Genomic DNA, 12,526 nt, shown 5'->3' on the forward strand with positions numbered 1-12,526 from the left:
AAGTAGCGAGACGCGCATTGCAAATTCCTAACATGAATGCCGTAAAACAATATCATATTCACCCTTCAAGCATGTCAACATGCCAATCGCCGTGCTGGGACCAAGTTATGGACGTTGCTGGCTTCGCGACCTCCTGGATCCACGCGCAAAAGCCCGACTGGTCAATACGGACTTGCTAAAGCCCGAAGCGGTAGAGTCAGCCAATGGCTCCCGCATCGTGAACCCCATCGAAGCGCTTCTCTGTACTCAACTCGTCGAAGCCCTGATTTCTACCGGAATCTCGCCGCGTGAGATCGGCGTCGTGACACTGTACCGCAGTCAGCTAGCGCTGCTTAAGCAGAAATTACGCCATCATCTTCCAGACCTTGAAATGCACACTGCGGACCGCTTCCAGGGCCGCGACAAGGAGGTTATCATCATGAGCTGTGTTCGAAGCAACGCGGACCACAATGTTGGTGAATTATTACGAGACTGGCGCCGGGTCAACGTTGCGTTCACCCGGGCCAGGACTAAATTACTTATCGTGGGTAGCAAAACTACTCTTCGAGACGGAAACGAGCTGCTAGGGAGGTTTGTTAAACTCATGGATGGGAAAGGATGGTGTTATAATTTGCCTCCGACTGCCGTGGAGAGCCATGTCTTCGAGGATTATGGTCCTACGCAGATTAGTCCGAAAAAGGGGCGACGGGAATCCGCGAGCCCGAAGAAGCGGAGTGCTTTGACAAAAAGCGCGGCGAAAAAGCAGCCTCGAGCGGTGTTAAGCCCGGTAAAGAGCCGGGGGAATCTGTTTGGCATGGGCGGTAGGAAGGCGGAAAAAGCAGGAGATAAAGTGGCGCATGCGGAAAAGATGGTAAGGAACAGGCCTCTGTTGAGAGATGTGTATAACGATTTGCTTGGATGAGTTGCCCTTTTTTGGTTTATTAAGTATATTTTCTGGATGTTTAGCTTTGGTCTTAGGTTTTGCATGGCTTTTGGGCAGGAGACTACTGGGTATAATGCTGAGCATCTGGGTATAACTGATGTGCTATTTTATATAGTTCAGTGCACTTTGCATTGAATGAGGTTCGAGTATCTATGCAACCTGAATGTAACCATTTGCGTATAATCAAGAGGCCGACCATGGACGGCCAACATACTCCCAACACACGAATTTTCTCTGTGGGCGGCCCGGTGTTGGAATATCACCTTCAATAGACTCTGACTGAGTAGAAGGGAGCACCAGTATTGTATACCCATCTTTTCCTTGTACTGCTTCTTTTCCCAACGCATATGAAGCCATTGCGAACCAGGAGTTACGATTTGCCGTGGCACGCCTCCAGATGGTGTCAGTTGTAGTCAGGATTAATACGGATAGGATGGGCTATCTGACTTACAGTGTGACTGTGAATAACTGTGCAATCCATTGACTTGGGAGTAAGCCTCTCCAAGTTAGTTTGACAACATTCGAGGGCAGGGAATGCTCCCGATCGGGTACTTGGTAGCGACTTAGATAGGGATCAATCAAGTCGTCTGCGTGGAGACGTTGAGCTCCTAGGAACGCAAGCGCAAGCCATTCTTGGATTTCGGCACAGGTATCACGAAGCGCTGAGGTGTCTTGATCGTCTTCTACTTCGAAGGTTGATGGACTCAGGGGTGGGGTGAGAATATTTTGCAATGTCGATTTCGTCTGGGCGCACGAAAGGATTTGAGGAGAATGCTTTTGAATGGGAGACTCTGATAGCATCGTTAGAGCCAATTTCCACCAGGGGGTTATTGAAGCAGGACGGGGGTATGACCTTTGCTTGATAGATTTGGGAACGGCGATAGATCACAAAACAGCCATGCCACGGACTCGTTCAACACGTTCTTGAAGGCCCATACAATGCGTTCGAATCCTTTCTTGCCATGGAGCATAGAAGGCAGGCGGAGATTTATTTCAACAACTTGATTAGGTTCGGTTAGATGGATATATCTGCAGAGAAGATGCCATATTGGGAAGCATACCATATCTTGATGCTACGTGTTTTTTACCTCCACTACGAACTGGTTTGCCAACAAGGCCTGCTCGTTCGTATGAGCTTTTGTCGAGCTCCAATCTAAGAATGCCTGAGCCGCGCGGGCGGTTGTCAGTCGTGGAGGACCAGAAAAAGCGATAGGGCCAAGCATGCCATTTCGAAGAGAATACACTTTATCGACGCCACTTCTTCCCTCCGAGATCAGCAAGATATTACCTGTAACAGTTGTTAGCAAGATGGTAAATCAATGAAGCCCAACTCGGATCCACCAGCATATCAACCTACCAGTTTTCAGGTATTTGTTGAAAAAGTCTCCCTCCAGGATATCTGCGAGAGACATAAACACTTTTGCATATTGACATGAACTGATTTTACTTGAAACCGTATCCCAGACGGTTTGATAGATTTCTTCTGGTAAAATGAGCTCTGTCTGAGGGACTGTCAGCGGATCACACCCCGATCTGTGGAAGAAGACAGCTGGGAGCTGAAGGCATACCGAATGAACAAACGGGTGCCCGGAGAATGCCGAAAAAGGAGACTTCTTGGTTGGTATTTGTTTAGGCTCAACATAGTGCGGAAGATGCCCAATTGTTGTATAGCAGATTTCTCGGTCTAGCGCTGAATCGTTGATATCAAACATTGTGCTGATCAAATGAAGGCCTCAGGGATGGGAATGCAAGGAATGATGAATGGACAAGCCTAGTTTCCATACATATGCTTCGCTGCTGAACAGTTCGTCCTGCCCGAATACTGTGTCTGGACTTTTGATATTGGCGATGAGTTCTGAACGCGCCAAGAAAAAGCCCAGTGAGGTAACTATTCGGTTTCGCACTATCAAAGTCACATCGCCAGCAGAGATCCAGGCTGAACACACAGAGACACTTGGGATGAGAACTTTTTCAGATATTCCATGTGCTTGCTCCTTTCAATTCTCAAATGGACTTACGACACTGGGGATCCTCCATCAAACACCTCACATCACTCATCCTCATTAGCACTATAATCATTCTTTTTGTCGCGCCTTCTAGCATCCCCCAACTACGGAATGGATTCATCTTCCGGACCCCAAGCTTGCCTGTCAGCGGAGAACTTGAGGACTCAAACCCTGTCTAATATAGAACGTCCAATATTGGCAGTAGGGGCTGTGGAAATCATATAGAATGTTATCATGGAACATTCACTTTGGCTGGCGGCCGTAGAGACGCTAAATACCAAGGCTACTACCAGGCGCCGAGCCTGAGCAAGCGGACTACGAGACCATCCTCTGCGGCGGAATCGGGCCAGCTTTCAATTGGCTTTAATCGTGTGGCATCAAGATGGATAGATTTCATGGCGATGAACAAGTCAAGTACGATCCCACCGGCAGGCTTGCAAGGTAGGGAGTGGCCCAAGTGAGGGATGCTTTACGCAATGTGAATCCTGAGGACACTGAAGTGCACCTAATATATCCTTCCTGGGCCAGATATCTGCTGGCGCTTGTTGCTTTGGATGCTCCCAAGCTTGTTGACCGCCTGCAAATGGGAACGTCTTGCAAGGTCATTTTTCAAGATGCGCCTGTCACACTCTACCAACTAATAATACGTTTGATGGATGCGAAGGTATGCTTTTGTCGGATGTGAGAGGGCCTGGATTCGGGGAGGAAGAGGATGGAGCGCATCGTCAGCCATGTATCAAGTGAGTATCCTACTAAACTGCCTAACCGGAGTTGTTATCAGCAGCTGATAACCTACCAGGGTAGTCCGTCCCAGCCTCTCCTAGCTATGGCATTTCCCGGGAGCGAAGTGGTTGTGAAAATGGATCCTTGATATCCCAACGCTAACTACTGCATTGGTCTAAACTGATGAGGACACCCAACATCAATGAGACTTGTTTCTCTTGCTCAACTGCTACAACTGTAAGCTACTAGCTAATTGAGTATACGCAATTTCCGTGTTGAATTTTATCGACTACACCTGCAATCGATTTCCCTCACTCGTTCCGCCAGCGCGCTCTTTCCCCGTTTTCACGTTCAAAACGCCCAATAGCAGCCTATTCTAAAGAAACTGCGTGTATAGAGGACAGGCAGTTTCTGCCTAAAGGCATCTGACTACCTAGAAAATCGAAAGCGGCAACGATTTTCCCGTGCCCGGCGACAATCTCATGGACACGCAGTGTTGGTGAATTCGAGATATTGCCCGCATCTCCCCGATCGTGGCTCGCTTTCTGCGTATATGCCCAAACTCTGCCTGGCCTTGGGAAGTTTACAACTGAATGAATGCATGCTGCATATTTGAGAATCCTGGACCGGTGGACCGACTGATAGAGATCTGTGCACTTACTCGAGGACGCTACGCATCCGTTTATGGCCATGGATATCCCATCAACGATAGGACTACATTTGAGCCGAAATTCACCGACGCCTGCAGGCCGGCATAGAACGACTATACTGTTCCCCTTCTGACTGAGAGCATGGATATCTAAAGACGAATCGCAGTTCGCGCCATGCAAGTTTAGGGAGAGGGCTCGTACAAAGGCGGAGAAGGTCCTGCAATAAACTATTGTAAGTCGTCATCATACATTTCCCCGTTCGCCCTTCATTTTCATTACGTTCGAAACGCAAATATCTTTCAACCTTGTTGGATCCAACAATCCCGAGCCGCCGATTGTCATTAAACCATACTGTTCTAGAATATGGCCGGCTGACGGAAAGGGAAGTCAAAACGAAGCAACAGTGGGTGCCCAATCTTGGATGCCTGGTTGAATGCACTTTTGGGTTTATATCACCTTTCCTCCCTACCAGCTAGCTAGGATCTACAAGCAACATATCAGGGAATCCAGGCATCCGGATGATTTATCCCATGATATTGCGAGTTTCCTACGCGGGGTTGAAATCTAGTTGTACGGTCGGGGGCTGTGCGCATCGTGAGTTTATATCCTAGACCAACATCGATTTTACTGTTTGCTCACATATTGGTGTAGACACCCCTCTCTGAATACTGTTTATCATATGCAACGAGGACATTTTCGTTGTCTATGCATGTTTATCAGAGCGCAAGGGCCAACTGTTCCCACCTTCAAACCTAACTACAAGGTGGCATTGTCAAAAGGACTGAACAGTGATAATCAGCAGAGGGTGTGAATGAAATTGGATTATTAATTGGCGGAAGCAATGAACAAGTGATGTTTTGGTTTCTCTGGCTGATCAGTTGAAGTGCAAAGCATGCTATGAGCATTGACAGTAGCAAGCAATGATTGAGTGACACTTGTCAACCACAGTTGATAACAAGGGGGCTAGCACACCATGCGCGGATATTTATTCTAAACAAGCCAACTACTTCACCCCAGCAGCATTCCTATGCAGCATCAGTTGTGATCAGACTCACGGCCTGGCTCATAGCATGCTCTAGGTTTTGAATTCAGTTCTCCCGGGGTGCTCTGGACACCCTGCATGATGCAGATTGTAGGGATGCAGAACCTACTATGGAGAGATGCATTTGTGAAGCTCTGTGGCAGTGTCTTTGCATTTTATTCCCCACTACACCCACACGATATCAACTGACAATATGTTCTAGTTCCTTCCTTACGCATGGATACTTGGAAAGAACATCATCGGCATACCCTGCTTTAGCATCAGGGTTTTTGAAGTGATTCCGGCGCAGCCCAAAGTGTTTGTCAAAGCCGTGACCTGCCAGGGGAGCCGGACTGACAGGTAAAAGGAAAGACCAAGATCTGCAAGGATTGAGCATTTTCTTTGTTTTTTCCCTGCCCAGTTCCTTTCCCTCGGGTGCTGTTAAAGCAGATGGAAATAGTGCAAAAGAGTCGCTTTTCTTCCTGCGCCGACCCGTTTTGCTTGGGGATCATGAGCTCTCCGCTCTCTGATGCGTAAAACTTGACGATGCAAGTGAACCAGGGTCGAATGCATATGGATTTGATTGGCGGATAGAGTATGAGGTAGGGTTGACACTCAGACCATATCGAAATCTTACAACCCGTCTTTTCCTCGCGGACCGCTGCAACCACTCCGTTTACAACCAGAAAGGGGGGCCACATCCATGGCCGATCACCAAGCAGACTGCGGGTGTTTTGATATCTGGCGGCCACACCCCGCATCTGCTGTCTGAACAATATGCCGCTTTATCAATGACATCACGCAATTGTTTTCCGGCAAAGAAAGGGAGGCCGAATATAAATAGCCCTTCACATCCTACCATTGTCATATCAGTTCGAACAGCATACCTTGAGCACCAGCACAGTATCCTCCACAGCTTTCAGCGAATCCATTGACTTTGTTGCTTACTAGCTTCGGTCAGTAACTATGCTAGAGGAATGCTGAAGCACTCTCATTGACGTCTAGCTATATAGGCACCTGATATCACGAAATAACCATGGCTTCTGAGTTAGTGAACTTGTCAAAGACCGCTATCAACAGCGGAGATTTTTCCGTCCTTCAAGGGCAGACTTTCTCTGCCGCTTTGAACACTTCCGCCGATGCGCACGCAGGACTCCGACTGATCCTGACCCGATTGCTTCTCGACATCTCTCAGAGCTACCGGGCCTTCTCAGACCGGGTTGCCACCCTGCAGAAGGAGCAAAAGAACAAGGAGGCCTTGCAACAGATGATCCGGGCCGCATCCGTCGAATTCCAAAAGAATGCGGAACGTCTAATTGACCTTGCCGGATACGAGGCAAAGATGATCGTTTCTCATCTCCCCGCGAACGCTCAAGCTTCCAGCCAAAAGTACTTCGACGCCGGATTGGCTCGTGCGACGGTTTACCTCTCGAAGATCTGGACGGAACGTGTCAACGCGGTTTTTGCGGCTCTCCCCAAGCTTTTGGAGGGCGACTTGAGCGTGCTCACGGTGTCTTTCGACTATGTAGTCAGGGAAACCGACGCTGCGGTTTTCGCAAACTAGACCTGGCGCTGTTGGCAGGGCCTGAATAGTCACATTATTTGTGCTATCAGCACCAATCGCCAGATCATGATTCTTTCGGGTTCTATTCAAGTTGGCTCTACAGTTTGGAAGGTCAATTACTACATTGTTCACAGCCTGTGCTATGCCAACTGTACATACTGGTTTTGAGCATAATAGGGAGTGCATTCCTAAGAAGTGGTATAGGCAGTCCAATGCAAACTATCTTGGGTTATCAAAAGTCATCCTCTTCTGTGAAAACGTTCGTAGTTATCGGGCATTCTCTCATGCGGACCCTCGATAGGCCCCCAAGTCCCCGGGGGTAACTTAGGCTCGAGAGCTCCCTGCTAGCCCCTAGAGGTTAGAAGGTGTTCAGACTTGGCCACAGGCGGAGGGAATCCGCCAAGAAAACCCATCCTCAGCACCACTTCAATCAAGTAGCTTGAAGTCATTCCAGCTCAGATTCACAGCTGCTGGAGGTCTAGGGCCAAGCAATGGTCTCTTGACTGTCGCTGATACAGAGCTGTCGAGCCCCAAGTAATTTACTAATTACCTAGTTGGCCAATTGCTAGTTAACATGGCTACTTTCTGAACTCCAATTCCGAACACAGCTTCCGGCGATTTCGACGCTTCATGCTCTCCGCCGACAAGATCCATCTCACGTTGACTGGCAGGTCCTCAAAATGCCTCCTGCTCCTCCGTCCCAGCTGATTCCCAAGGACCGATTCAGTTATCTGTTCGGGAGATTAAGAACCCAAAGCTATACAGATCCCAACGCGCGCGGGCCTGGCTCTCACAGGTAAACACCACCCCTCTCTCGTTATATTTTTTTTTTCTTGCCAGTCGTCTGATTTTCACCAGCATTCGTACTCTAGCATGGAATCCTACTGGCCTTTTGATTGCAACGGGCTCTGCCGACCGTACACTACGTATATGGAATCCTGAGCGCCCGGAATGGAGGTATTCGACCGAGTTACGCGGACATTCCTCCGGGATCGAGCAGGTTGCTTTCAATCCCGTCAAAGAGTCTGAGCTGGCGAGCTGCTCGACTGACGGAACTGTTCGATTCTGGGACGTGCGATCCAAGAGTTGCGTCAGTCGCATTGACGTGGGCGGAGAGGCGTTTACTCTCTCGTGGGCTGCCGATGGCAGTGCGCTTCTCGTAGGAAGAATGGTATTTTCCTGGCCCTATTGCTTTGTTCGCAAAAGCGTGCGATGTGGCCTAGGATCAAGCTAACCAGGTCGTACATTTGCAGGATGACACCCTAGTCCCGATATCAGTCGACTCTACATCCTCGCCAATCATCAAGCCACCCACGACCGAAACCGCCAAAGGAACACTATCGTCACCACTCTACAAATCCCTCCCTCCCCACAAACAACCCGTCCGCACCAACGGCACCGCATTCTCCTACTCCGCCTCCAACCCCGACCTCTTCCTCACCACCGGCGACGGCACGGTCCAAGTCGTCACCTACCCATCCTTCACCCCTCTCCACACCCTCAACGCCCACACCGCAGCTTGTCTGTGCGTCTCCCTCTCTCCAACAGCCCGCTACCTCGCCATCGGCGGCGGCGACTCTTTGATCTCCCTCTGGGACACCACGGACTGGATCTGCAAGCGCACTGTGTCAAGTGCGGGCGGAGGCGCCGTGCGCGGCATCAGCTGGAGCTGGGATGGACGATTCATCGTCGGTGCCTGCGAGGAGCACGATTGCGCCGGGGTGGGACTGGAGATTTTCCATGCGGAGACGGGGGATAGTGTCTTCACCGTTCCGACGGACGCGTCGCATGTTGTTCCGGCGGTGGCGTGGCATCCGTCTAGGTATTGGTTGGCCTACTCGGTGTATGCAGACGGTTTGGGGGCGAGCAGTAATGGGCTGCGGATCGTGGGCGCCGCCGGTGGCGGGCTGTGATTTGTGATTTGTTGAAACGGGAAAACTGATAAAGTAATCTTCTGGGAACTTTGAGCGCTTCTGTATGGTGGATCCGGGTTGTGGCGTCGTGTAAAAATGTCGAATCGCTCTCAGAAATCTGACAGTTATTAGATTTGTATGGGTATTCTAATGTATAGTACATCCAAAATATGTCGGGGGAAAATAGGAGAGCTTGATGGATTGAACCCCGGTCAAGTACGTATATTCCGAACGTCAAATATGTAACCACAGTCGTAGATATCATGTACCAGCGCCAGAAAAAATCAACGCAAGAAAACGAGAAAAGCTCGTTGTATAACGCCGGGAAACTCCATCTCTCTCAGTCCTAGACATCCAGTCGCCTGGGCGAGGAAGAGCCGCGCCATTCTTCATTAATCATTCCATGATCCACTAAGAGATGTGGCCGGGTATTTTGCACAAGTAGTTGCGGATCTAGTATCGTCGGCCTTTGAACCCCCGGTCAACTAACCAACAGTAATTGCCGGCTATCAATGGTTCCAATCCGAGGGCATGTTAGTGTTCTGCATCCAACTGAGATCGTCGAACGACATAAGATCAATATTTTCACTTGAATAGTTCGCAGTTGTGGGAAAGGAGCTTCCTCCTTGAGGTTGAGACTGAACTGGAGTTTGGGTCGGGTTTTTCGAGTGCTCTTGTTGGGTGTGAATCCACGTTGTAGGGAAAGTGAATGTGTCTGGAATTGTGGCATTCTGGGTGTCTGCGAAAGGCATGAAATTGCTGGAGATACCGAGATTGCCAAGATTGGATGATGGTGTAGAAAAGCCGATGTGCGAGCAAGACTGGGGTGGTTGGTGCTGTTGCTGAGGCGGCGAAGGCATCTCAACATTATGGGGTGAAGACGAACTATTCGAGGATGTATTATGGGTGTTGGGACTTGAATGATTAGTTGTGGATGGCTGAGGTTCGCTCGAGATGCTTATGTCGGTTGATATATCCAATTCTAGGCCGAATGCTCGCAAATGTTCGTCGGTTAAAGTTGTGAAATCTGTGGATGTCTGCATACTGGTAAATAGATGGCGATGCGGCGAATGTGAAACATGCCCTTGAGCTTGTTGCTTTGGGGTGGCCTTTTGGCGACAGGCAAGAGGGGTGGAGTTTAGAAGGCCCGTCTGTCCAGGTGGGTTTCCGCAAGCGTTGCCTGAGTGCAATGACTGGGCTTTCGTCGTATCGTCCAAGTTAGTTTGATTTTTGTCGTTCTGTACGAATTCGAGTTAGAATGTGCACTCTTTGGCCCAAATCATCATCGGCTCAAAACATACGGAGTTAAGATCTGTGTGTAGGCTACACGACATCGTCGAGCCCATCCTGTCTAAATTGCAACTTTCAAGGTCGAACTGCAGTTGGACAAGGAAAGACTGGCTTAGCGGAAGTTTACCCTTCAGTGCAGACAGCGCAGAAATCAAAAATTGGAGTGATGAGCGGATCGTTGGGTCTTCAGATCGCGACCTGAGATATTGGATGAAGACTCTCGCTGCTACATATAGACAAAATGTGAGGAATGGGTTCATCTGTTACCTGGGAGTTAGACGCTGCTTTTCAATGTCACTTTGGAACAACGTACAATTGTCAAGTCAAAATGGCTGGTCATTTTCATGATAGTAGTGACCTGATCTGCCGCAATTATACAGCGGCGCTTACTTTCAGCGGCGATCTGATTGGGCATTTCGTTCTTTTCCGCTTTGAAAATTGCAGCTTGATGAAGGCAAATGGTAGAAGTGTGAAGACACATGTTGCAGAAGACAACGTTTGGGTCGTTAATGCCTTCTGGGAGACGCAAGTGACTGGGAAGAGAAAGAGACGTGTTAAGAAGAATGCTGTCCAGCGCCCGATGGCGCTTCCAGAATTCACCGTTAAGGTCGTGATCTTTGTCATTCGCTGAAGGACGGTGTAGGTGCTGGAGATTCCTACCAAGGTGACATGTGATAATGACAATGGCCGCTAAAGACGAGAGTGTAGAAAATCCTTGGCCTGATAAGGCATCGGAAAGTGGTATGGTTTTCTCTTCTCGGCAGTTGAGAAAGGCTTCGTCGGAAGCGGGAAGACAAGTCAGAATCTGCATGCGGGGGGCGTTAGTATGGCCTTGAGCGGTGTGAGGATTGGAATGGAGATTCAAAAAGTTTGCGTACATCTCTTTCATCCACCATCATCGGCCAGCCCGTTCCGATTGAAGCATAACGGTCCTGGCAAAACGCCAACCAGAATGCTCGTCTCCGTTCTTCTCGTTCAGTCCAATCGCGAGGCGGCGGCAAGCATTGTTTGACATCTAGGCCAAGCCCATCTTGCCGATGAAGCCCCATCATCAACGAGAGCCGTGTGGCTCTGCCCGTGCTCATCCACGCTCGAGGGAAATACATCATCTTAAACTCATAAGAACCAATCAAAGTCCAACACTGAGAGTGGGCAATTTTGAGAATCGACTCGCCAAGCCCTTTCATTTCGTCTAACTCTACGTATTTTCGCGCGCGCTGATAAAAGTGTGGATGGAGAGATTGATACCGCTCTGTGATGGCCGCTGCGTGTGCCCACATGATATATCGTAGGCAGATTGGAGGTCGCATCAACGGAGCAAGGCTCATTGCTGCGTAATAGCGAGGTTTGTGGATTAGAGGGCACGTAGGGTGGACTTTTTGGAAGTAAATTTCATTCCTGAACAATTATCAGCATTCAGTCACTGACACAACACTTCTACCACGGAGGACATACAGATCATCGATAATTTCTGGCGCAGGCAGGGATTCTTCCACCCCAAGGCCAATCATTCCCCAAGGAACCTCGTCTGACATTGACAGGCTAGGCTCAGAAAAGGCGCCAGAGTTCGAAGGCATATCCACAAACGTTGGAATGGGCGGTCCTTGGTCTGGCGAATCCGACCCGATAGATCGCTTGGGGTCGCTATTCGTGCTATGAAGCAATCCTTGATATGAAGTATCCCGCGCAGAAGCAGGATTCTGCGAATTGTCCGCAACATCTTGTCCTTTGAGGAGGGTCTCGACTTGAGCTGTACACAGAAATCGACCTGTGTGTCAGCATTGATCTCCAGCGGGAAGAGATTCGGTTCCGTTGCGAAGCGCATACCTAGCCTGGCCTCCAGTTGCTTGACATAACCCCGTTTCGGGCCACTCTTCTTCCTCGCTTCATTGTATGCACATTCATGGCCCAGGCGGGCGCAGCTCCCACAACTAGGCTTCTTGCCATCGCAGCGCAGTTTCCTCCTTCTACAGACCATACACGCTATCCGCTTGGGACGTGGAACGTACGGGGTGCTCTCGTTGGGCTGAGTAGCGTTCGCACGGGCATCTTCCGTCTCGTTCCCCACGGCCCTGTCAGGAGCCGCATAGGTTGATGGCGTTTGTTGGGCGACGGGCAGATCGCGAGGAAGCGGCAGCTGGGATGACTTGACGGTATTCATGCTGCTCCACAGACGGGGGGTTCTGCAACGGAGATCCTCGAACTCGCTTAGCTACCGCCCATGCAGACAGCTATCCAGGTCATTCGTCTAGAGCACAAAAAGTAAAGGCACAGAGAACAGAAGAAAGACGCCTTCCAAGCAGTCACAGGCCCATCGTTGCCCAACGCCTGGCAGAGCGTGTCGAGTCGTTTGCTTCTCAATCAACGCCCGACGTTCAAATCTGGTTACGTCAGCAAACCCGGACTAGCGACTGTTGATGCCTGGGACGGCCCCTAG

The 12,526-nt window shown here is 49.7% G+C and overlaps 6 protein-coding genes across 6 annotated transcripts in view; 3 read left to right on the forward strand and 3 right to left on the reverse strand.

The window, feature by feature from the left end:
• The window catches only part of UREG_03480 (uncharacterized protein), a gene marked incomplete at both ends in the record, with an annotated part of 5,144 nt that extends 4,187 nt beyond the window's left edge, over positions 1-957 (forward strand). The window contains 2 exons of the mRNA XM_002543917.1: positions 153-850; positions 946-957. Of these exons, the coding sequence (XP_002543963.1) occupies positions 153-850; positions 946-957 (710 nt within the window). The remainder of the gene's footprint in view (positions 1-152; positions 851-945) is intronic.
• A 1,038-nt stretch (positions 958-1,995) lies between these two features.
• Positions 1,996-2,634, reverse strand: UREG_03481 (uncharacterized protein; the record flags this gene model as incomplete). The annotated part of the gene is made up of 3 exons (XM_002543918.1): positions 1,996-2,210; positions 2,280-2,424; positions 2,491-2,634. 3 exons carry the CDS (start codon positions 2,632-2,634, stop codon positions 1,996-1,998), a joined length of 504 nt encoding a protein of 167 aa, XP_002543964.1.
• A 1,388-nt stretch (positions 2,635-4,022) lies between these two features.
• Positions 4,023-5,423, reverse strand: UREG_03482 (uncharacterized protein; the record flags this gene model as incomplete). Its single annotated transcript, XM_002543919.1, has 4 exons — positions 4,023-4,219; positions 4,313-4,518; positions 4,941-5,004; positions 5,357-5,423. 4 exons carry the CDS (start codon positions 5,421-5,423, stop codon positions 4,023-4,025), a joined length of 534 nt encoding a protein of 177 aa, XP_002543965.1.
• A 935-nt stretch (positions 5,424-6,358) lies between these two features.
• On the forward strand, positions 6,359-6,886 carry UREG_03483 (uncharacterized protein; the record flags this gene model as incomplete). Its single annotated transcript, XM_002543920.1, has 1 exon — positions 6,359-6,886. One exon carries the CDS (start codon positions 6,359-6,361, stop codon positions 6,884-6,886), a length of 528 nt encoding a protein of 175 aa, XP_002543966.1.
• Positions 6,887-7,566: 680 nt separating this feature from the next.
• UREG_03484 (uncharacterized protein) lies at positions 7,567-8,799 on the forward strand (the record flags this gene model as incomplete). Its single annotated transcript, XM_002543921.1, has 3 exons — positions 7,567-7,682; positions 7,745-8,057; positions 8,140-8,799. The coding sequence occupies 3 exons, from the start codon at positions 7,567-7,569 to the stop codon at positions 8,797-8,799; spliced, it is 1,089 nt and encodes a 362-aa protein (XP_002543967.1).
• A 509-nt stretch (positions 8,800-9,308) lies between these two features.
• On the reverse strand, positions 9,309-12,250 carry UREG_03485 (uncharacterized protein; the record flags this gene model as incomplete). The annotated part of the gene is made up of 7 exons (XM_002543922.1): positions 9,309-10,037; positions 10,101-10,349; positions 10,403-10,894; positions 10,968-11,487; positions 11,545-11,839; positions 11,917-12,056; positions 12,099-12,250. The coding sequence occupies 7 exons, from the start codon at positions 12,248-12,250 to the stop codon at positions 9,309-9,311; spliced, it is 2,577 nt and encodes an 858-aa protein (XP_002543968.1).
• Between the last annotated feature and the right edge of the window lie 276 nt (positions 12,251-12,526).

The sequence above is a fragment of the Uncinocarpus reesii genome, genomic scaffold (assembly GCF_000003515.1).
Source record: "Uncinocarpus reesii 1704 scaffold_2 genomic scaffold, whole genome shotgun sequence".
Classification (NCBI taxonomy): domain Eukaryota; kingdom Fungi; phylum Ascomycota; class Eurotiomycetes; order Onygenales; family Onygenaceae; genus Uncinocarpus; species Uncinocarpus reesii.